General features: G+C 42.1%; 1 protein-coding gene across 1 annotated transcript in view; it reads right to left on the reverse strand.

The window, feature by feature from the left end:
• The window catches only part of LOC146618781 (leucine-rich repeat and fibronectin type III domain-containing protein 1-like protein), a 73,828-nt gene extending 53,417 nt beyond the window's left edge, over positions 1 to 20,411 (reverse strand). Inside the window, exons 1-6 of the mRNA XM_085369996.1 lie at positions 20,219 to 20,411; positions 17,791 to 17,942; positions 17,402 to 17,655; positions 17,002 to 17,245; positions 16,718 to 16,875; positions 15,560 to 15,940 (exon numbers count right to left, since the gene is read on the reverse strand). Coding sequence (XP_085226122.1) covers positions 15,560 to 15,940; positions 16,718 to 16,875; positions 17,002 to 17,245; positions 17,402 to 17,655; positions 17,791 to 17,942; positions 20,219 to 20,411 — 1,382 coding nt within the window. The remainder of the gene's footprint in view (positions 1 to 15,559; positions 15,941 to 16,717; positions 16,876 to 17,001; positions 17,246 to 17,401; positions 17,656 to 17,790; positions 17,943 to 20,218) is intronic.
• Positions 20,412 to 24,239: the final 3,828 nt, after the last annotated feature.

The raw sequence follows: 24,239 nt of genomic DNA on the forward strand, positions 1-24,239 counted from the left end.
ACACACACACACACTCAATGGAGTATAAAATAAAGACCAGGGGCAAAGCTCAGCGCGAGTCTCAGTCTGGAGGCTGCCCTTGCTAGCAAGAAGTTCTGTGTGTTTCTCTTCTCTGAGTCTTTACTGAAGAAGTGTTTTAGAACATTTTCCCTAACACTTACAATCAAGCAATATATTTCTTAGCAAAGAAAAAAACCTGCTTATAACAACTACATCTGCTCTGATGACTAAGTTTAACAAATAACAACATGATGATCGGATTAGTGTTATAGGTTCACATTAACTAATGTTACATAATGTGCCGAGTATCCTGAAGCTTAACAAAGTACCTGACAGAGAGGATACACATGAATGACAGTAGTCATCCTCTCCTAGTGAAATGAATGTTATCGGTGCACGATTTCATTCACCATATCCTTAGTTTGCTGGCTTTTTCATGTGCCTGTCAGTGCAAAGATGCACAAAGCATAGACAGAGCACACAAGTGAGACCGAGAGGTGTTAAGTCACATGACTGGACAGATGTCTCGATTGATGGGTGCATGTGTGTTTTCATGTGTGTATGTGTGAAAAAGATTTACATCAACCTTTTTCTGCCCTTGCCAGTGAGCATTTGTATCAGTAAATAAGAAACTGTACCTATACTTTCTGCACTTTTACAGAGCAAAATAAAGGTTTTATATATTGTTGTGTTCAATGTATAAAAGATACGTCTCACTTTAAATGCCACTTAAAAATATACACATAAAGACACAAATTAGACAATGAAAATGATCTAGTCATGTATCTATTTTTCCGTTATTTTTTTGTCTGTTAATTAGATTGATTTTAATTAATATGTATCTGGCTTGCAGTGGTTCCATAGGTTTACACATTCACCTAACAAGAAAAAGTCCCTGGGGGAAGACAAAATCCCTTTGGAGTAAGGCATCCTGTGTAAAAAATCTACCTATTTGAACATGTGGAGCTATCGCAGTAGCAACACCTTGTAAATAAAGGAGCAGATGACTGGAGTTTCATGTATCAAACTCACCATATAGGTAACAAAACAATGGGAGAATCAGAACAAATTCACTAATCTGCTTGTTCATACATTCATCCACAACCAAGTAGGTACTGATTATAAAGGAGAGTCAAGGGATTTTGAGGAGAATATCTTAAATAGAGTGAACTAATACAACAAGTAGGGCTGCCACAAACGATTATTTTGATAGTTGACTAGTCACCGATTATTTTTGTGATTAGTCGACTAATCAGATCATACATCCATTACAACGTACAGCCTATTGCACCAGCATGCATCTGCTCTTATATAACTATCATTAGCTTACAGCTTTAAGTGTTTAAGGTATGTGCTAGCTAAAAATAAAGATAAGATGATAGTTTGTTAAATTTTAATGAAATTTGCAGTTTCGGTGAAATTTAATAAACTCCTTGCTATCTAAAATATAACGGGACACCGGAGTATATTCTCCAGCATCTCACACTTCTGATAATCAGCTGTCTGCTTGACGTTTATTCAGCTGTGTAAAAACTATAACTTTAATCTCAGCCAAACCGATTTACTCAGGAACAAATAAAATACTAAAAAAAAGCCAAACAATAACATTTTGAAGTTATCTAAATGACTTATATATCATGTTTAACCTGAGTAGCTAAAGATGGCGGTGGGTTTGAAAATGATTTGCCGGGAGTCCGGTGTTCTCACGGGCTCTAGTGAGCCTTGCCCCCGGCTAGCTATCGAGCTGGTGGGTAACAGACGTCTCCGAAAACGTCGGAGCGCTTTTGAAAATATGTGGTGTCTTGATAAACTGAGCAGATATTTGAGGTTTACGCAGTTACATTCTCGCCTGAAAATATGTTAAACGTTTATTTTGTGATCCAGAAAGAATAATAAGAGTAATATTAAAACTAACTAGCTGCCGCCATTGTTGGAAACTGAGCTGGACTGCGCTATGAATTCTGGGACAGAGCTACTTCTTCTTCTTCGGGGTTTAACGGCAGCTGGCATTCTTGTACATGCAGTGCTGCCATCTTCTGTTTCAGTCTGTTATTACACTCTAAAATCCTACTACTTATTCCTGCGACTTTTGTGATCTTACAAAGCTTCAAACAACGCGTCGACTATTAAATCAGTCGTCGACGATTTTGATAGTCGACGTAATCATGACTAGTCGACTAATCGTGGCAGCCCTAGCAACAAGTACACATATGCATGCACACATACATGCTAACAGATACTTGATGTTATAATAATATTGATCATGCTTTTGAAGCTATATCAGGTATATCTATACCATTTACAGCCTGGACTTGGACTTGAAATGTTCAGATAACATGGCATATGTTCAAAATGGAGATGCCCTAATAGGACTTAAAAAGTCTGTGAAGGTTCTCAGTCAACCATGTCATCGTAATCTAAGGAGCTTGGAAAGAAAAGCGTCTGGACTTCTTTAAGTTGCTTGAAGACGTTTCACCTCTCATCCGAGAAGCTTCTTCAGTTCTAGGGTCAAATGGTGGAGAGTCCCAGATTTAAACCCTGTGGGAGTATCCCCCCAAAGAGGGACAAAAGGACCCCTTGATGATCCTCTACCTAATCACATGAGCCAACGTGTGAAAGCGGGTGTGGGTCACAATCAGCCAGGGTTTCGGGTGAGCTCATTGTGAAACCTGGCCCCACCCTATCATGTGATTTCCTGAGGTTAGATGGCCCGGGATGTGAGTGGGCATTAAGGCGTCTGGGAAGGGATCTCCTTCCCAGATGCCTAGATGGCAGACAGTTGGTGTCGTAAGCCACCGCCTTTGTTCAAAGATGATCGCTTACAGTGGACATGACTTAAAAAGGACGCCGAGCGCGGATCCTCTGGCTGATTTGACTTAACCATGAATTGAAGTTCTGTTTGTGCTAAACATGCATGTGAAAATGATACAAAATTCTAATAATGCATGTGTGGCACCCCTGTGAGGGAATGACCACATTAATATTATTTTTTGTAAAACACTCTAAATCACTCATGTAACGGGACATTTTTCATTGCTATATGTATTTATTTTCAGTTTCTTTAAGAGGATAGAAAATCCATGTAACAGGGATTCATTTTATGTTAGAAAGCAGTGAGGGCGGAACTTTGGTGCTTGCTCCGGGGTTCCGGGGTGCAGTAAGTGGAGCCCACCTTCCGCTGCTTCCTCAGACACATTCTGGAGGAAAGCAGAGACGCATCGTGTCTTCCTTACTCCGCTCTTCACCTGCTTTTACAGGTAACATATTTGTCATCGTGGTCTTCATCCTTGGGACCCGTAACAAATCTTGGGGGCTCGTCCGGGATCGGCGCCACCTTGTGGTCGGGGCTGATCCATAAATGACATCTGGGACCAGGACGCGAGCTGATGCTGGCTGAGCGAGCTGAGAGTTGGAGCCGAGACTGATCCATCGTCGTGCTGAGTGGCCCATTGAGAGGGACAGCAAGGAGTTGCAGCCATGGCCGAGGGAGGGAGGAAGAGCCTAGTGTGGGACATTAGGAGAAGCCTACTCACCCTGTCAGTGGGAGAACTCTACAAGGTCGCTAAGAAGGTGGGTCCAGCGGACCCGGGTCAGCCAGAGCTCGACGCAACAGACCAGGAGGGCTGCTTTGACCACATCAGTTCTTTCATGTACAGTAAGCCACTGCTTGAGGCAGAAGATGGTGGGATGGTGGACTTGTTAATGTTAAAGGACTTCATTGATGATGTGATTGAAAATCGACAAGTATGTGATGATAGTGAGTACGCAGATTCACCTGTTACACAGACACTTACACAAACTCTGCAACCAGCTCACCCCTCAAGTGGCATGGGTGATAGTCCTACGCAACCTGTTCCGGTGACCACGATAGCTAACATGGTTAACCGGCCGCCAGTTGCAGGTACAACTAGTCTGACTGGCCTAGCTAGCTCTATCTCTGATATCACTAACACTGAGCTGCAGGAGATGTTAAATAGCTATGAGGCGCTTGGTAAAAAACTGAGACAAAGTGTAATGGTCCCCACTGAACAGTCACCTCGACAGCCAACAGGTTTGCTAGTTCAAGCTAACCTAACACAGAGCGACCCATTTCAACCCAACCCACCCGGGCAGTCACGGGCCCAGCCCACTCGTGAGGGGATGATCTCTCTGAGAGACCTCTCTTATCTCCAGAGAAGAGAATTTAGAGTACAAGGGGGTCAAGTTGGTGACCATTCATCCGACATTAGCTACAACAACATTTGCAAACAGATGGATGAGGGGATTAGAGAAGGCTTCCCTGACGCAGAGATAGTTCGTGGAGTGCTCAGGATAATAAAGCCTGGAACTTTTAAAGATATGCTAATCAATAAAGACGATTTGACTGTACTTGAACTGAAGGGGTTCCTCCAGGCCCACCTGAGAGAGAAAAATAGTACAGAACTCTTTCAGGAATTAATGTGTGCCAGACAAGACGAGAGTGAGACACCACAGCAGTTTCTCTACCGGGTGATAGGGTTGAAGCAGCGGGTCCTCTTCACATCCAAAATGTCTGATGCAGGCATAAAGTACAGTCCAGCTACTGTTCAGGATGTTTTCTTGCACTCAGTCTACCAGGGGCTTGGGTATAAGCACAGTGACATTAGGCGAGAGTTAAAACCTCTGTTGTCCAGCGGAGAGGTGAGTGATGAAACAATTTTGCGCCACATAATGAGAATCACTAGTGAGGAAAGTGAGAGGCAAAAGAGAATAGGCTCGTCCCGTCGACAGAACACAACTAACGCACATAGTGCTCAGTCTGAGCTCAACACCATCCAGGCATGTAGTAAGCAAGACCGACCAGTTGACATAACTAAGACTGACCCGATTAAAGAACTCACAGCTAAAGTTAATGAGCTCGCTGGGCTGGTGGAGGCATACTCACAAACCCACTCACGAACCCATACTCACAAAACAGGTCAAGAAACAGAAAAGACAAAACCTTTGGGTGTCCAAACTGTGTTGAACAGAACCGTCCAGATTGTTGCCATTGCTTCATCTGTGGGGAAGAGGGTCACAGGGCGGTTGGCTGCTTAAAAAAAATCTAAGAACCAGGGAAACGTGAACCGGTCTCTGCAGCGGGGCGCCCAGTGACCGAGTCCAAAAGAGAGCCCCACAGTGAGCGCTTAAGGGAGGTGAGGACCCAACCTAGCCTTAACAGTAGCAAACCCAGTCTCCCCTCACCAGTCACATCAGGAGTTAACCGGCAGCAGGGTGAGGCACTCGCTACGTCTGGTGTTATGACACCCCACACTAAACGTGGGGCAGTTGCTAAGCTAATCGGTAAGAAAGCCCTCATACAGTGTAATTTGAATGGCTTAGCAGTGAAAGCACTACTTGACACAGGTGCTCAAGTTAGCATCATAAGTCGAGATTGGAAAGACAGATACTTGCCTGACTTAGTCATGCGACCTCTGTCAGAGATCATCGAGGAAATTGATGAGTTGAAAGTGTGCGCAGTCAATGGGGAAACCATACCATTTGATGGCTGGGTACCCATCATGATCAACTTACCGGGGGGTGAAGACCCCAGCCTCTCCGTCAGTACTCCGGTCCTCGTCAGTACTTTGCCAATGGACAAACCATTGATCGGTTTCAATGTCTTGGAACAGATCATTGAGGGGCAACCAGAGCGGTTGATACCTACTCTTGTTACCTTGGTGTGCAATGCCATCTGTCTTCCCCCTGAGAAAGCTGAGGTGGTCGTAAGCTTCATCCAGACAGCAGAGCCAAACATGACGCAAGGGCGCTTGAGAACAGGTGAAAGGGATGTGATTATCCCTGCTGGACAGGTCACCTGGGTAAAGTGCCGGGTTCCATCATTCATGAATCCACCTGATTGTTTGGTGCTGTTTGAGGCTGATGAGGGTAATCAGGCCCTAGAGCAGTTGGATGTCTGGACGGGGTTAGTTGAAATACAGAATCCAGCTAAGCCGTACGTCGCCATTGCCCTGAGTAACGACACCAAACATGATATCACCTTGACGAGGAAGACGGCCCTGGGCACCCTACAGCCGGTTGAACGTATTGTGGAGGCCGAGGCCCCAAACGAGTCCCAACCTACCGTAACAGTTCGCGAGGTAACGGTGGAGCCAGCTGAACCTCTCCCAACGTCATGGCATCCGCCAGTGAACCTTGAACATTTGGAGGAGGAACAAAAAGAGATTGTGGAGAGAATGTTGTTCGACGAGTGCAGGGCCTTTGCGAGGGATGGGAATGATATTGGTTGTAATCCTGATCTGAAAATGGTGATAAACCTAAAGGATGACATACCAGTGCAGAGAGCATATACTTCCATACCTAAGCCGCTGCTACGGGAGGTTAAAGAGTACGTGCAAGACCTCCTGGTGAAGGGATGGATAGTAAGATCCAAGTCCTCTTATGCTGCTCCCATCGTGTGTGTACGGAAGAAAGACGGTTCACTCCGTCTTTGCATAGACTACCGTCTATTGAACCAGAAAACGGTTCCGGACCGACACCCACTACCTCGGATACGCGACCTGCTTGACACCTTAGGGGGATACTCCTGGTTCAGCATCCTTGATCAAGGCAAGGCTTACCACCAGGGGTTTGTGGATGAAGGCTCCCGCCATCTCACCGCCTTCACCACACCCTGGGGCCTATACGAATGGGTGAGAATCCCGTTTGGGCTCACTAATGCACCCGCCGCCTTCCAGAGAAGTATGGAAGAGATCTTAGGTTCGCTGAGGGATGACTGTTGCGTACCATACCTTGACGACATCCTCTGTTACTCACAGTCTTTTGAAGCCCATGTCAAGGTGGTCCGCAAAGTGCTTCAGGTCCTACAGGTCCACGGTGTGAAGCTGCGGCCTGAGAAGTGTGAGCTTTTTAAAGCAGAAGTTCGTTACGTGGGGCGCTTAGTTAGCGCTGAGGGCGTCAGGATTGACCCAAAGGATCTGGAGGCTGTCTTGGCCCTGAAGACCAAGTCACCACAGACAGTAGGTGATCTGAGGCGGGTCCTGGGCTTCCTTAGCTACTATCGCTCTTTCATACAGAACTTTTCGAGGATAGCTCAGCCACTGTACGAGCTACTCCAGAGCAAGTCTTCAGAACGGCCCACTCGTAGCCATCAGAGTAAAACCAAAGGGCCCCAAATGCCATCAAGGGCGCCCATAGACTGGACTCCTGAGCATCAGAGGGTACTGGAACAACTGGTCGACATGCTAGTCCATCCTCCAGTGCTAGCATATCCAGACTTTGACCAACCCTTTGTTTTGCATACTGATGCATCCGAGCAGGGACTGGGCGCTGTACTCTACCAACAGCAGGGCGGGAAGTTGCGCGCCATTGGCTATGGGTCACGAACCCTGTCGCCTGCTGAACGGAACTACCACCTGCACAGTGGCAAGTTGGAGTTCCTGGCTCTTAAATGGGCAGTGTGTGAAAAGTTCAGAGATTATCTGTTCTATGCACCACACTTCACCATTTACACAGACAATAACCCGCTTACGTATATCATGAGCACAGCCAAGCTGAACGCAGTTGGTCATCGATGAGTTGGGGAATTGTCTGATTTCCGATTTAGCATCAAATACAGGCCAGGAAAAACAAACATAGATGCCGACACGCTGTCCCGCGTTCCTCTGGATGTGAACAACCTTGCGTCAGTGTGCACCGAAGAGTTGTCACATGAGGTGGTGAGAGCGGCTTGGGAGGGAGCAAGAGTAGCCCAGCAGAAAGAAGTTGCGTGGGCGGCTGTCCTTTTAGCTTCCTCCCAGGATGTCATGCTGCAGCCAGGCGCGGCTCTCCAGGAAGTCAAACCTGATGACCTGATGCAGGCACAAAGGGATGACCCCACGATGAAGGAGGTCATCAGACTTAAAGAGTCTAATGTCAGACTCAGTGAGAGTATCAGGAGGTCGTTAGAAGGATCTGCTTGTAAACTCCTCCGCGAGTGGGACCGATTACACCTCGAAAGTGGAATCTTGTACAGACGAACACCCGAACGGAAACAACTAGTCCTACCTCTCCTGTACCAGCCTATGGTCTTGAAACATCTTCATGACCAGATGGGTCATGTCGGTACTGAGAGGGTCCTTCATCTCGCACGAGAGAGGTTCTATTGGCCTCACATGAAGAGGTGCATAGAGGACTACGTCACTAAGAAATGCTGTTGCATTAAACAAAAGAAACCCACAGTTCATGTGCGTGCACCCATGGGCAACCTGAAGTCCAACTCACCACTTGAACTTGTCTGTATAGACTACCTACATCTTGAGAAAAGCAAAGGCGGGTATGAATACATTTTGGTGGTGGTCGACCACTTTACACGGTTCGCTCAGGCCTACCCGACCAAGAACAAATCCGGGCGGACTGCAGCCGAGCGGATCTACAATGATTTTATACCTCGCTTCGGGTTCCCCAACAAACTCCATCACGATCAGGGGCGAGAGTTCGAAAATGAGCTCTTCCGAACTCTTGGGCAGCTCTCAGGGGTTGGTCATTCTCGGACATCCCCATACCACCCCCAGGGTAATCCTGCAGAACGATTCAACCGCACCTTGCTGCAGATGTTGCGTACCCTGACAGACAAAGAAAAGGAAACATGGAAAGATCATCTCCCACAGGTTGTACACGCATATAACTGTACTCGTCATGAGTCCACTGGTTATTCCCCACATTTCTTGCTTTTTGGCTGTCACCCCCGCCTTCCGGTCGATCTGCTGTTCGGCCTGGTTGAGGAAACTGAACCAGTGTCGCACGGGGGGTATGCTGAAAAGTGGCGTAAGAGAATGACAGAGGCCTATCAGGTTGCCACCAAAAATAGCCTTTCGGCTAGTGCTAAGGGGAAGTCGTACTATGATCAGAAGGTGAGGGGAGTGGTACTGAAACCAGGGGACAGAGTGTTGGTGAGGAACTTAGGCGAGCGGGGTGGACCTGGCAAATTACGCTCCTACTGGGAGAACAGGATATATGTGGTCAAGGAACAGGCTTCGGATAACCCAGTGTATGTCGTCCATCCAGAGGGTAATGACCAGGGAAGGACTCGGACCCTGCACCGGAACTTGCTCCTCTTGGTCAATGATTTGCCAGTAGAGTTCCCACCACAACCAACTAAACTAACCTTAAGATCGACTCACAAACAGACCAATGCTCGAGTGAGGGGTAAAGACAGGGAAGGACGGATAGAAAATGCTGAGACCTCTGATTCAGATGATGACCCGGGTAGTGGCTACTGGCTGAGTTCAGAACAACCGTCCCTTCCGAGAAACAGGCTGTCAGCCAGGACAGATTGGAACCGGGGAGGCAGACGCAGGCTCAGTTTGAAGGAGGATCTGTTCTGAGCCCGAGGGATCTGGAAGAGCCAGGACGAAGGACACCTGTGATAGATGCCGAGGACATTGTTGAGAATCTGTCAGAGGTGGCTGGAGCCCACGAAGGAGGTCCATTAGGAAGAGGGGGTCCCATGGCACCTGAGAATGGAGATGAAGTTGAGACTCACCAGTGTGACCGCGAGGGGAGTAACAGTTCGGCAGCCCTTAGCTTGCCTCAGTCAGAAGTGGAACCTGAGTTACCTCGACATGAGTGCTGTGATGAGCAGGTAGGAGACTCTCAGTCTAGCTCACCTGAGGCGATCCACCCGACAGAGGCGTCCAGGCCAAATGCTCACCTATTCATCTCTAGGTCATCCAACATACCAGTCACGGCCCACTGTAAACATGGTAGATACTTACCTCGTGCCTTCGGCCACCCTGTGGCCCCCACAACCAAGCCTATCTTCATTCCAAGGCCCACCGGTCGTCCAGGTCCCATATATCTCTCTTCTCTACCCCATATGTAGTTATTAGGAAGAAGCCCTAAACTATGGTGGTTACTTAATCCTAGAGAACCAAACATTCCTAAGTGCTTGAAGTTTTAATTTAAGGGTTTGATTATTCACTGTCCGAGATTTGACGAGAATACAGAGATTGGGAGTGTAAATTTGTTTCAAGTGTCAGGAGCCACTTTTGTTGTAGGGGAGTGTGTGGCACCCCTGTGAGGGAATGACCACATTAATATTATTTTGTGTAAAACACTCTAAAACACTCATGTAACGGGACATTTTTCATTGCTATATGTATTTATTTTCAGTTTCTTTAAGAGGATAGAAAATCCATGTAACAGGGATTCATTTTATGTTAGAAAGCAGTGAGGGCGGAACTTTGGTGCTTGCTCCGGGGTTCCGGGGTGCAGTAAGTGGAGCCCACCTTCCGCTGCTTCCTCAGACACGTTCTGGAGGAAAGCAGAGACGCATCGTGTCTTCCTTACTCCGCTCTTCACCTGCTTTTACAGGTAACATATTTGTCATCGTGGTCTTCATCCTTGGGACCCGTAACACATGATCCTAACAGCAAACCTGTGTCACTCAGCAGCAGAGAGTTAAATGGATATGCTTAGCTATGGTTTCTATTTTGTAGAACACATTTTTTTTCTCTTTCCAAATATTCTGTGCTCTTGATGGTCCTCAGCACTTTATATCATCTCCTCCAGACTGCTGCCTTACCTCCTCTCTCTTCGTGGCATTGTGCCTTATCCCTCCTAATGGATATCGACCATAGAAAGACAGAGAGAAGCTGTTCACATATGGACACAGTGGGTTGTTCCTTTTTTTTTTCTTCAGCTCAAAGCTAAACTAGTGCAGCATTGATGCATTCTAATGGATGTTAATTTCACAATAACATATGGTAACATCAGACTTGGATTTTTAGCCATGATCTTATAAAAGATTTTCCATCACTCCATCCATTAACTTTTGATTATCCTTATCAGGGTTGCGGGGTGGCTGGAGGCTATCCCAGCTACCACAGAGCGAGAGGTGCGGTCTACTCTGGGTTAAAATAAAGTTTCTTTTAACAAGCAAAACAGGAAAAAAACAAAACTATTGCAATGGGTATAATTTTAGGCATACACTCACCGACTACTTCATTAGTTGCATCTTGCTAATACTGGGTTGGACCCCATTTTTCCTTCAAAACCATCTTAATTCTTTGTCCCAAAGATTCAACAAGCCTTTGGTCCATGTTGAAAGCATCACACAGTTGTTGCAAATTCATCTGTGAATCTCCTGCCATTCTGAGGGAGCGCTATTGGATTTAGATGTGGTAATTGTGGAAGCTTTTTTAGTGCAGGGAACTAAGTTTGAGATGATCTAAGCTTTGTGCCATTATATGTTACCCAGCAGCTGGATACACTGTGGTCATAAAGGGAAGAACATGGTCATCAACAATACTCAGGCTGTGGTGTTTAAATAATGCGTGGTAATAAGTGGCCCAAAGTGTGCATATCCCCCACTATTATTCCACCATCTGACCTGTTGGTACAGCGCAGGATGAATCTATGCATCATGTTGTTTATGGCAAATGTTGACCCTACCATTCAAATGTCACATGTGAATTTGAGACTAGTCAGAACAGACAACATATTTCCAATCTTCCGCTGTTCATTGTGCCTAACAAGTAACAAGTGGTTATTTGAGTTCGTCTTACCTTCCCATCAGCTCAAAGAAAGAAGCCTAAAGAAAAGCTCAAAGTCTGCCCTTTTACTCTGACCAGAGACCTGCTGCTTACTGGATATTTTCTCTTTTACTAACCATTCTCTGTAAATCCTAGAGATGGTAGTGGAAAATCCCAGTAGATCAGCAGTTTCTGAAACACTCAGACCTGCCTTTCTGACACCAACAACTATCATGCCATATTCAAAGTCACTTAAATCACTTTTATTCCTGATTCTGATGCTTAGTTTGAACTTCAGCAGGTCATCTTGACCATGTCTACATGTTTAAATACAGTCTATGCAGTCATTACCCTGTGATTAACTGATATTTAAACAAACAGTTGAACGTGTTTACCTAATAAAGCAGTATAACAATAATGTTACATAGCATAAATACATATGATGATTTTTTAATGAATTAATTATTGTATGTAAAGATTAATACTTACTCATGAATACGTACTAACACATTGGAATTAGCTGCAATAGGATATATTTTAAAAATACATTATAAAATTACAAAGTAACTGTTTTTTCTAAAGAAACAAGGAAATATTTTGGTATGATGTTTATACCTCAATGTAGATTATTACTATGCTCCTCATATGTTAAATATATATATAACTAATAGATAGTTAAATAGATAGTTGAAGCAAAATATTTTCCATAACCACGCATCTTATCTTGCTTTAGGACCTAACATAGAACCAAGTCCGCCAGAGCTTATTGTCATATTTTTACATGCTGCAGTGCCTTTTGTGGGAGTATTTCAAGTTGCTATTCATCAATACAACCATTATAGCCTAAATTTTAACAATATGTATGCATTAAGTCCACAGTAACTACATAAATTGCAAAAAAGTGCAATAAACTGCAAAAAAATTGAAAATCGTTTTGTTTTTGTTTTTTTAACAAATATTTCTAGTTAGAGTAATTTAAGAGGCTTAACCCTCAAAACTGTAAATACAAAAAAAGTTGTGCAAAATAGTTTCCAACCACAGGAAATATATTTTGAGCGTCTTCTTATTTTAATTTTTGACCGTTTAGCTATGTTTTACGGCTAACCGTGACCTAGGACAAGCTGATGGCATAAGATGTAAGTACAACTCCTCTGGTTTCATATGGAAAAAAAATTATTGCGCTAGCTTATGTGGCTGCAGTTCTGCCCGCTCCGACCGGTCTTAAAAAACAACAACATTACAAGGACATTTCTGAAAACCCCATTTCCATCTCACAAGTGTTGCAATTTCACAAATGAAGAGGAACTTTCTTTCTCCTGTCAGCACGAATGGATTCAATTCTGTCAAAGGTTCTTTCAAGACTTATTTCCCCCGAGACAGAATTATAACTGTTGATCAAGACTAAAAAGGCTAAATTGGATTTTAGATAATTTTGTAGAGCGGTAAAAACATTGTTGATTTACTTCTTCAACCACAGAAGACAGAGTGAAATATTTTACCATTCAATTTGTGGCTCACATAATAAATAAATAGTCCAAAATACGCATGTCAGATATTATTAAAGCCACCTGTCACTCACAACATTGCATCTAACATCTGGCAGATTTTCCAGACCTGTTGCCACGACAACTCCTTATATGTAAAAACCCCATAGAACTGAAAATAAGTAGGGCTTACCCAGGCTTTCAGAGAGACAGAGTTAGGCAATAATTTTGGTTTTTACACAGCAAGAGCGAATGTGAGAGATTCTAAGAGCACTTTAAAAAGAACAACTTAGAAACAAATTTAACTGGAACCCCTGGAAGTGATTCGTAGTAGGTAACTATGCGTTTTCCTTGAATGCCGATGAAGCAGTAGAGGGAAAGAAATCTCCCTCACTGAATTCCAAAGAAACATCCTGTATCAAAGGTATCAAAGAAACCCTTTATCAATAAAACTCAGAATATGAACCACCAACAGCAATGCATCCCTATATAAACCCAAGGCTTTAAACAATCAAAAAAATGATGGTGTGGTTTATACACCAACTTTTTTTCATCCTGCTGATATTTTTTTTCAACATGGCATTAAATGCATAGGCAGCACTTTACAATATGGTATACAAAATTGCAAGTATTTATCAAGGAGCAATTTTTTAAGAAATGAGAAGATCTGCTCCTTGAATGATGCAAATCAGATGTTTAATGTAAGCAAACTGTCAGTTTATATGTATCTAATTCAAAGTGGTGAATGTCTTCATTTGCTTATTTGAATCAGCGGGGATTATTTATTAAGGTCAAGGTTTTATTGTTCCCAAGTCTGTCTTAATTTTTGTCTTTTATGCCAAAGAACCAAAAGAATTAAGAGGGTGAGAGACAGAGAGGGTTAGAGAGAAAGAGAAAGAAAGTTGTTCCAAAGAGAATCCATCTAGGTTTTAAACTAAGCACTTGTAGCCAAACCACATGCAAATCTGAGTGCTGCTGACCTCAACTGAGGATACTGTCAGGTGGTGGAATGAATACTTCAAAGGCCTCCTGAACCTCACTAACATGCACTTAGTACAGGAAGTAATGCCTGGCCAATCACTGTGCCTGAGGTGTTTAAAAGAAAAACTCCCCTGTGGCCAAGCCCCTGGATGAGATTTTCCCTGACTTCCTTAACCCTTTAAAGCCTGTACCATGAAATAATTATCAGAAAGCTCAAATGTTTTGAAAATGGGGTGTTTAGTGAACCTCCCAATGAAATAAAAAATAGTAAAACAAATTAAAGATAGCATTGCATGTATGAGTTTTAAATTGTATCAAATTTGCTACATCAGACTTTTTTTGTTTGCATTTTATTCCTTAAAAATGTATTTTGCAATTTATTTTGGTTTTTCAGATTCACACTGGTGATGTTAATGTGTCAAAAAGACACGTATCTGGGAAGGTCTACATCTATGTGAGGTCGCTTCTGGTGTCTGTGGTCGCTGTTCCGCAAGTCATGTGGTTAGGTCATCTGTCTGAATTTAAGCTGATGATGGTCTTTAGTATCACTTGTCTAATTCTAATTATATACTATGTTTAGGGGCTGTAAAGCAGCCATAACAGTATTAAAGTCCATCTACCATCTGCTCATATTGTAGAATGCAATTGGATAAATGCACAAAGAGCACTAAACCTCAGAGTTGCAGCAACAACATAGGTCACATAGCCTGTCACAGTAAAAATCAATTCTGGGAGTTTTTTTGAGGTGAGTAATTTTAGTCTTCCAAGATCTCAGAAGACTAGAATTCGACCAAATCCCACTTAAAAGCCCTGCTGTCATAAGAATGAACATAATCATGATTTACTCATTTAATTTTGAGGTCTCATAAGAGTCTAACATGGCGTTACTTTTGTGTGATTAATATGTTTAACCACAAAATCAACTCCATCCATCCATCTTTGAAAGAATCTTTGATTCTTCTACAATTTCTATTGACATGACAGTTTGTTCTAAATAAACCATCAGAGCATGTATCTTCTTGATTCAGTCATTTCTTAACGTAATGTTCCTCCCTTTTCCACATTAACACGTTAACTATATTTGACACTCAGATCAAATCAGAGTCACATCTGACATAGTGCTGACATTGCCGTCCTCCTCAAACAAAGCCACAAAACATTTAATACTAACTCATTCATAAATTTATAATGTAAATGCTGACAAAGAAAGCATACAGCAAACTCATCAGGACAGCAATAAAGCAAACTAAATGACAACCGTTGTAACTTGTTCAACAGACATTTGTGACATTTGGCCCTTATTCCCCCGTATTCACCGTACCCAACAATGGCTCTGTTCCACCACAGATGTCTTTATCATTTCGCCTGATTAGACTTTTACGACTGGATGACACTATCATTATCATCTGCCCTCATCCTCATTGCATTTGCTGATGTCTCTTGATTAACTTACACAAAGCTGCAGATACACACAGAACCATGCATAGAAACCCATACACACACTTACAAACTCATAAAGGCAGATAGATAAATGCATTTTACTATTATGACACCATAGAAACATCAGACAGAAAATTTAAAGACACAAGGCAAATAATGAATTGACAGTGCAGACAGACAAACCTGTAAACGAGTGTGTCGTCCCCAGAGCTGTTGTACTGGACTTGGAACATCCTGACTCCAGATGTAGGGGTTTGACTGCTCCATCTAATGAGGGCAGAGTTTCCTGTCAGCTCCACCAATGAAACCCTCCTGTCTGCTCCTCTTGTCTCATTGTTGGGAAGTGCAACCTTGGAGGAGGTCAGGATGTCAGAAGGGGCTGGTTCAGAAGAAGGATCTCGACTGCGGCTTGTGCTGTTTGCCAGATGGGGCATTGCTGTGACGACTAGCTCCACCCTTCCCGTGGATTCACCTGCCGTGTTTGAGGCAATGCAGGTGAAGTTTCCTGAATCCTTTAGGGATGTTACATTGATCTCTAGGCTTCCATTAGGGAAGACTAATGTTCTGAAAAAAAAGTGAAATGGAAAATGAAATATCATTAAGATAGCAATCAATTGATCGATACATGAAGTCAAATGTGAATGTTACGAAAAGTAAGCTGTCTGCTGGATTCTTATTAGATAAACTGGATATTATTATAAGGAGTATCTGATACTGACAATATCATACCACCAATATCTACGGTACGTTGACAATATTTAGAATGACTGTTATGCTAATGTTTCTAACTGTGTGCTTTGGCATAACCAAAGGTGGCACTTGACAAGAAAAATGCTACTTATGTATTTTCCTTTGTAATTTGAGTAATACAAATTACAACTGCTGAATCAAAAAAGACTTTTGAAAGAAAAGAGTTACAACACTCAAAACACTGTCAGTGATTTTATAATACATGTTTTTAATGCAAAACCATAACTAGGCACTCATACCTGTGCCAAGTGGGTTACCCAATGAAAATTTTAGCAATACATTATAGGTGAGGAGATTATGGCCTTAACAAATATTGTCCTGAACCATTTCAGATTGGCCCGCACATGTCAAGTGCCTACACCCCCCTACAATATCTGACTTTCTGACATAGCACAAAACTGGAAGAGCACAATATTGTAAAAACTCTGTTGCATATGCCTGTGTGTTTGCCAGATGTATAGTGGCAAACTCAGTGGGCAAGTCATATTCCATAGATTAATACCACAACTTTAATTTTTCAATGAATTTACAATGTACAGGGAAGAAATGTAGTATACTGGATTAAACTAGACCATATGTTGTTGTTATTACCTGGATCCATTGGATATGAGTCGCCCTTCAGGGCTGATCCAGTGGACTTCAGGCTCAGGGTCACCATTTGCTTTGCACTTCAGACTGGCAGGCTGACCTTCCATAGCCACAGTATGAGGTGACTTTCGTGTTAGAACTGGTGGGTCACAAATAAACTCCTACCATGAAAAAAAGATAAGGTCACACTTCCAATGTCAAAGTGATATATTATTATTATTTTTGTTATAGAACAAAAAAGCCTAGTGTCAAACTTAAAATTATTAAAAAATTGCAAAAAGTATCACCTCTTCCGGTATAGTCCAGAAATACTTGGCACTAAGGTCTGGGGGAGAGGCGCACGTTTCCAGATCATCTTCTCTGGTTAGTCTCCTCAACCACAGAAGTTCACAGTTACAGTGAAGAGGGTTACCTCCAAAACTCAACACAAGAGAGGAGAGGGGGGAGCCTTTGGACTTGGCATAAACTGGGATTCTAAGGAACAATGGGTCTGGGGGAATTTTCTTTAGCTTGTTCGACGTCATGTCTAACCTGTTAAAGGACGGCATACAGAAAGAAGGGGAGGGACGGACAAGAGAAGAAGGGAGTTATTTATAAAACCAATAGGGAGAGGCAACAATATACCAATTCAATGCTGCATTTGTACATCACAAAAAACACACCATTTGCCCTTTTCTATGTCCTTACCTTGCCAGTTTGTGCAGGTTGGTGAATACTCCCTGGGGAACATTTTCTATGAGGTTATGATCCATATTTAGGGTGTTGACATTGGTTAGGCGTCCAATTGTGTCCCAGGGCACCTGGGCAAGGTTATTGTAACTAAGGTCCAGGTCTTCCAGTGTGGACAGAAAGTCATCAAAGGCATGGGGAGATATAGAGTGAAGCTGGTTATTGGCCAGGATCAGATGCCGAAGGTTGGTCAGACCTTTAAAATGGTCGTCCTGGTTGTCAAAAAAGAAAAACAAAAGGCAGTGAGTGGGTGTAAGTAAGAAATGATAACGACATGTGAGTGGATTATAATAAACCAGGGATCTCTCTTTTTAATTCAATGTCATCCATCCAGCCACCCATGTTACCTTTATCACAGTTAATCTATTAGAGTCTAGGTGGAGCGCTCTCAGGCGTCGCAGGTCACTAAAAGCAGAAGGAAGAATCTGGCTGATGGTGTTTCTGGACAGGGTTAGATGCAACAAGCTGGTCATGTTGGCAAAGTCCTTTCTTCTGACAGCTGGAAACAAGCGTAATAAACACATAAAAAGACCTCATCAACAAAGTAAATTAAGAATCATTATATACTGTACACAGAGAAGTCATCAGCTGGCTCATGAACTGTAAATATGTTGAGTGGGGGGCTGAAAAGTGGAATCCCCATGACATTGGGCAATAGAGTTCCTACGCGGTAAGGAGGACATTCCCCACATAGCAAAATTGGTATGTCCCCAATCTGGCCCACACAATGTGCTTACACATGGCCCACATACCACAAGGAATGATGGCCTTTTGGTGGCCCAGATCAGGTTTGCCAGAGGTGGCCCACACATGGGCCAGCACAAGACCAGCTGCAGACACACTGGTGGTCCTGTGCTGGCCCATGTGTGGATTACCTCTGGCAAACCTGATCTGGGCCACCAAAGGTCCGCCATGTTTAAGTTGTGTGCAGCCACGGGCCAGTTGCAGACACACTGCTGGCCCAGATATCAGCCTAATGTGTACCTTTATCAAGCCATGTAATAACAACATGTGCCGAAACATAATAGTGCAAAAGTAACATGACAAAACTCTGTTCGCAGTGAATGGACTGATTCTTATATAGCGCTTTTCTACTCTATTGGATTACGCAAAATACTCTATACAACATGCCACATTCACCCAATCACACACTTTCCCTAGACTGAGTGCTTCCTAATTACATTCATAAAGTAAATTGTCACTAGGTTTTGGATAAAATGTACACAATCCTGTCAAATCTGCATTTGAAATGTTGGCAACTATAGCAGTATAGTATTGCAACATGGCATTTGGGTCTTCTAACTAAAATAGGAAAATAGGAACATAAATAGTGCCATCATTGCCAGACATGGCCCACATCTGGTTGATATACACCTCGCCATGACACCGGTCAGTCAGAAGTGCCAGCTTTATGCCAGATTCAGGGAAGACCTGTTTTCTATGGGCTTGGGGCACATAACCCAAACCACAATCGAGCCAGATATGGCATGCCATCACATAGACAGTGCCATCTATGCCAGGCCTGGTGCACATCTGGTTGACATACACCTTGCCACGACACCAGTCAGTCAGAAGTGCCTGCTTGATGCCAGATCCAGGCCAGACCTGTTTTCTATGAGCCTGGGCCACATAACCCAAACCACAATTGGGCCAGATGTGGCATGCCATCACATAGACAGTACCATCTATGCCAGGCCTGGCCCATATCTGGATGACATAAGTCTTGCCAGAAGTCAACCAGTAGTGCCAGCTTGATACCAGATCCAGGCCAGACCTGCTTGCTATGTGGGTCTGGGCAAGTCAGGTCCCTCCAGACATCAGCCAACTTTTCAGAAAATATGACTCCTCAGCCATAAAAACTATTGATTCAATTCATTTTTCTGTTCAACCAGTTGTTGGTCCATTCATGCTATTAAACTGTTCATAAAAATAAACTCCATATGTGAATGTTAATGACATTAACAACAAACCTAACAGAAGCTAGGAAGGGGAAAAGAAGAAAGGTGATCGGAGAATGCAGGAGAATATACAGCTCGATAAAAGTCACAATTAATACAAGAAAAAAGTCAAATTGAAAGCAAATATATGGTGAGCAAATTCACAGAAAGATAAATAGACAAACTGACAAAATATAGAAAAAACAAAAGGCTAAATAAAACAGTTTAGGATAATAAGTAAAACCAACACATAAGAGGAAGACTGAATGTGGTTCTCTCAAACAGGGTAATGCAAAACTTAAATTAATTAAAATTTAAATGATCATTCAGGGTACTGTTAGATCTTTTTTTATAGCTTGTGTGCCTTTTGTTTTGGAGAACCTAGGAATAGAGCACTAACGGGAATCCAGATTAAAATAACAAGATAAAGCAGCACTTCAGTTCTTATAAAATAAGTATGTTTCAAAGTCACTCTTTGATATAAGCAGATGAATCATGAATGAGCTTAACTATGCTGAACCATAAATAACAAAAAAAGTATTAAAGTTAAAAAGAAATACTCAGGCTCATGAGAAAAAAATTAGTCATTGTCAGGCAGAGACAACAGAAAAGCTTCGTGACTGAAGCCAACATTTGTACTCACTATTAACAAACTCTTCAGTTACAACCAAGTGTTCTGAAATAAGATAAATATGCTGCCAATTATCAGCCAGCCTTTTAGTTCATTTTCATGTATACAGCCAAACCAAGCAAACTCGCTGCAAAAGGCTGGAATACTAGTCAAATTTCAGAGGCATATTAAAATAATGAAATGCAGGACAGACTGGAACGCAGTTACCTGTAATAAAGTTCTCCTGAAGCCGTAGCTCCACGGTGCGTCGATCAATGGCAGCAGGAACAAACAGCAAGCCCGTCTTGGAGCAGAGGATAGCGAGAGATGGGGAAAGGCTCTGGCACATGCAGCGTTTCGGACACGGCTGTCCCCTGCATGCTGCTGCCAGCAACAGCAAAGAGAACCACAGCCGTTCCATTATCCTCCACTGGCAACAGGGTAACTGGAAGACAGAAAGGAAAGAGCAATAATTTAAAGTAGATATGATGAAGAAGCAGATATACATAAAAAGGATAATGTCAGAAAGTGGCAAACTGAGGTGAATCAAAGGTGAAGTCTGTCTTTGTCAGCTTGAAAAATCAGCCAGCCAACTGCAGGACTTTAAAAATCTAAACACTATGATTTGATTCACAGTTGGCAGTAGTCACCTTGTTGCATTTCAATACAAGTACATGCAATCGTAGTCATAGTTTACCAGACTGTGTGGCAGCCAACAGCTCGTAGGTAAGGCAATCTCCAAGCAAAATTATATTGTCCAAAAAGGTTCTCTTCTTTACAGTTTGGGTTATATGAAAAAACAAATGTGGTTCTCAAAGTGTCAGCAAAGTCATCAAGGATGCACTTCTACATGTCACAGTTTACCAAAAAAAAGAGTTCCACTCTCACACTCTCACACCAAAAATAACTCGTGATTTTATATCTGTGTTTCAGTAGGCAGCGCTATGTTAGTCGTACCAGTTTGACTAACAGGTATATCTGTGCCATGGAAATTCTGTTCAGCAGGGGGTCTTGTCTGCTACTTCTCTAACCGGCTTCTACCTTGAAGCCTCAAAAACTCTAAAAAGAACATTATTAACAAGGCGTGACAGTCTACTATAGCATCTGAATATTTTAAATATCCAGTGTTTCCATTTATGTTAGAGTCCAAAGAGTGAATCTTATGAATTAAAAATAGAAAGCATAATACGATCATATCCTTTTTTAATGTACACAGAACAAAAATAGTAACTTGCTTACTCATAGATATCTACTTTTCTGCCACCCTTTTTTATTTGACTCTTTCTGTGGCATGCAATGTATTTCCTTCCATTAACTGATAATTAGTGCATGCCCATGTCCTGCTCTACTACTTAAATGCCATTTTAGACCATTGTTAGGTGGTTGCCAGGTAATATGATGGTGTCATTAAAATAAAAATGATATGATGCTTTTATCAGGCTGCATAATTCAATTCAATTTTATATATATAGCGCCAAATCACAACAAAAGTCGCCTCAAGGCACTTCATAGATACAGAGAAAAACCCAACAATCATATGACCCCCTATGAGCAAGCACTTTGGCGACAGTGGGAAGGAAAAACTCCCTTTTAACATTCAGGGTAATGAGATTGTAATATGTAATATAGATTAGAGATGGCACGATACCACTTTTTTATGTCCGATACCGATATCATAAATTTGGATATCTGCCGATACCGATATGAATCCGATATAATAATAATAATAATAAATTTTATTTATGAGCGCCTTTCAAGTCACCCAAGGACACTTTACAATAGGATAAAACACTTAGTAAAACAATGGCAGAATAAGAACAATAAAATAAAGCACAAGATAAAATGAACAAACAGTGGATTCACAGTGAATATGCAGATTTGAACAGATGAGTTTTGAGTTGGGATTTAAACTGGGGGAGAGAACCAATATTTCTTATTTCAGGGGGCAGAGAATTCCACAACCTGGGAGCAGAGCAGCTGAAAGCTCTGCTTCCCATGGTGGTGAGGCGGAAGGAAGGTACAGTAAGCTGGACAGAAGAAGAAGAACGAAGTGAACGGGCAGAACAAGTGGTGGTTAACAGGTCAGAAAGGTAAGAAGGAGCGAGGTTATGAAGGGCCTTGAAGGTGAGCAGAAGAAGTATAGTGTTTTTTAATCAACAAAACTGTTTTTTAAATATCTTGCTGCATTTTGTATAAGTTCATACTCAAGTTTAAAACAACAACTACACTAAAGCTATTCTGTTATACCTGTATGCAAAAAAAAATATTTCATAGTTCAGCAATACTGATCAATCTAATAAACTTAAACCTACACCATCCTCCCTATTCTGGTATTTTAAAGAGTACTTAGCATAAATATTAAGCAACCTAACTAATAGGGTTCCAACTCCCAGCAACAACAAAAATAAAAAAATAAAAAAATAGGGAACCACCCCTCACGCTCCACCTCATGATGCTTAATCGACGTAATCAACCTTAATTTGATGCAGTGTGAAAAAAAATGCACAGAAATCAATTATTTTTCAAGAAATATTAAATAGATTCAACATCTTTCTTCAACAGAATTGCAGACTGCACAGATGGTACCTTCCCAAAGGAAAAAGTACTATAGCTTACTAGGGTATATATATATTAGACTTAATAGTCACTATATACAGTAATTGACTTCTATTCATTTTACATCAAATTAAAACTTTGGGTGTCAGATAATTATTTATTAAAAGCTAGACATTTTAAATGAGAATAAGAAAGAAAAGTATGTCTTTGTGCCCCCTTTTCCCTGTTAATGCCCTATCGGCCCCCCTGGCTAAACTTTGCTAGATCCGCCCCTGCACAGTTACCAGCGTCAGCTACGTAGAAAAAGATCCTCGAGTAGAAAGTAATATTAAATACATTCTAACAACAGCTGATCAAGCTTAAACGTGCTGCTGTTGTTCAGCCGCTGGTTTCCTCTTTCTGGTGCAAAGTGGGCCAAAAGCAAACAAGAGACACGGACTCGAGACAGAAAAGCCGATCAGCTGATCGTTAAGCAGTTTCATGATTGAAGTAGCAGCAAGAAGAGGCAGTCGCTCCATATATCGTTTGTTAAGCTTAACGCAGGAATGCTTTACAAACATTCAGAGATGGACTTACACACTTGCTTTACTTCTCTCGGGATAACTTTGTCGGAGATGAAATGCCGGGTTGCTAGCGAAGCTCCACATGCTATCCAGACCACCGACAGGTCCCGCATGCCACAGCCGCTCTATCAGGTGATGCATACTGCTCCGACGTGCTAACGTTCTGAGGTGAGTTACGGCGTGTTGCAAGTTTTGTGAGGTGCTTTTGTGATATTTAATGGATCGGATTACATTTTTTATTTTTCTCCGATATCCGATCCAGTAATTTAGGTCAGTATCGGACCGATACCGATACGTAATATCGGATCGGTCCATCTCTAATATAGATTAGAACATAATACATTTTTTATAAGGTATATAAATTTGATGTCATCCAATTAAATAACACAATGCTTTTATAAGGTGTTATAGGTCCACAAATGCTAAAGGTGAGTCATTTTAACCCACTGATAGGTGGTTGCTAGACAACAGGATGATGTTGTTATATCTGATATACATAAGAACATTCAGAGGCCTAAGATGTACCTGTTTGCTAAGTATGGTTTCTCAACTCATCATAGCAGCTGACAGAGCGTTTGTTTATCACAGTAAGATTCTACTGTACCTCCCTCACATTTCCTTCATGCAACACATTATTCACATTTTTCTGTCATCGAGCCTTATATTTCATTTTCTCTTCACACTTAACTCGCTCCATTACTTCAACTACAAACCAAGATGAATGCATCACATGAAGCTCTTCAGTAATGTGCAAAATGTGATGTTACAAGTCTTACTCTGTCACTCTGCAGCCCACTATGCTCTAGCTGCTTGTCATTCAATATATTAATTCTATTCTGTTTAACAAAGGGGTAGAACCCAAGTCAAAACATAGCAATCATCATACTTCAAAAACAAGTTTACAAAAATTAAGAAAAAAGGAAAAAAAACAATTCTCTATCAGTTCATGTTTGAGAATATGAAACATAAGAACAGTGATTTAAATTGGCTGAAGCTACACAAAGTTTGCCTTTAACAATTGTAATGTGTTAATCTGAATCATGTATTCGTATTCTGACTATGAGTTACAGCAAAAGGAAATTTTCATTCTCTTGCTGGGACTTCAGTTTCCTTATACATATTGCCTTAAT

The sequence above is a fragment of the Diplotaxodon limnothrissa genome, linkage group LG14, assembly GCF_057381915.1.
Source record: "Diplotaxodon limnothrissa isolate DT_005_m linkage group LG14, D_limnothrissa_male_GT1.1, whole genome shotgun sequence".
NCBI lineage: Eukaryota > Metazoa > Chordata > Actinopteri > Cichliformes > Cichlidae > Diplotaxodon > Diplotaxodon limnothrissa.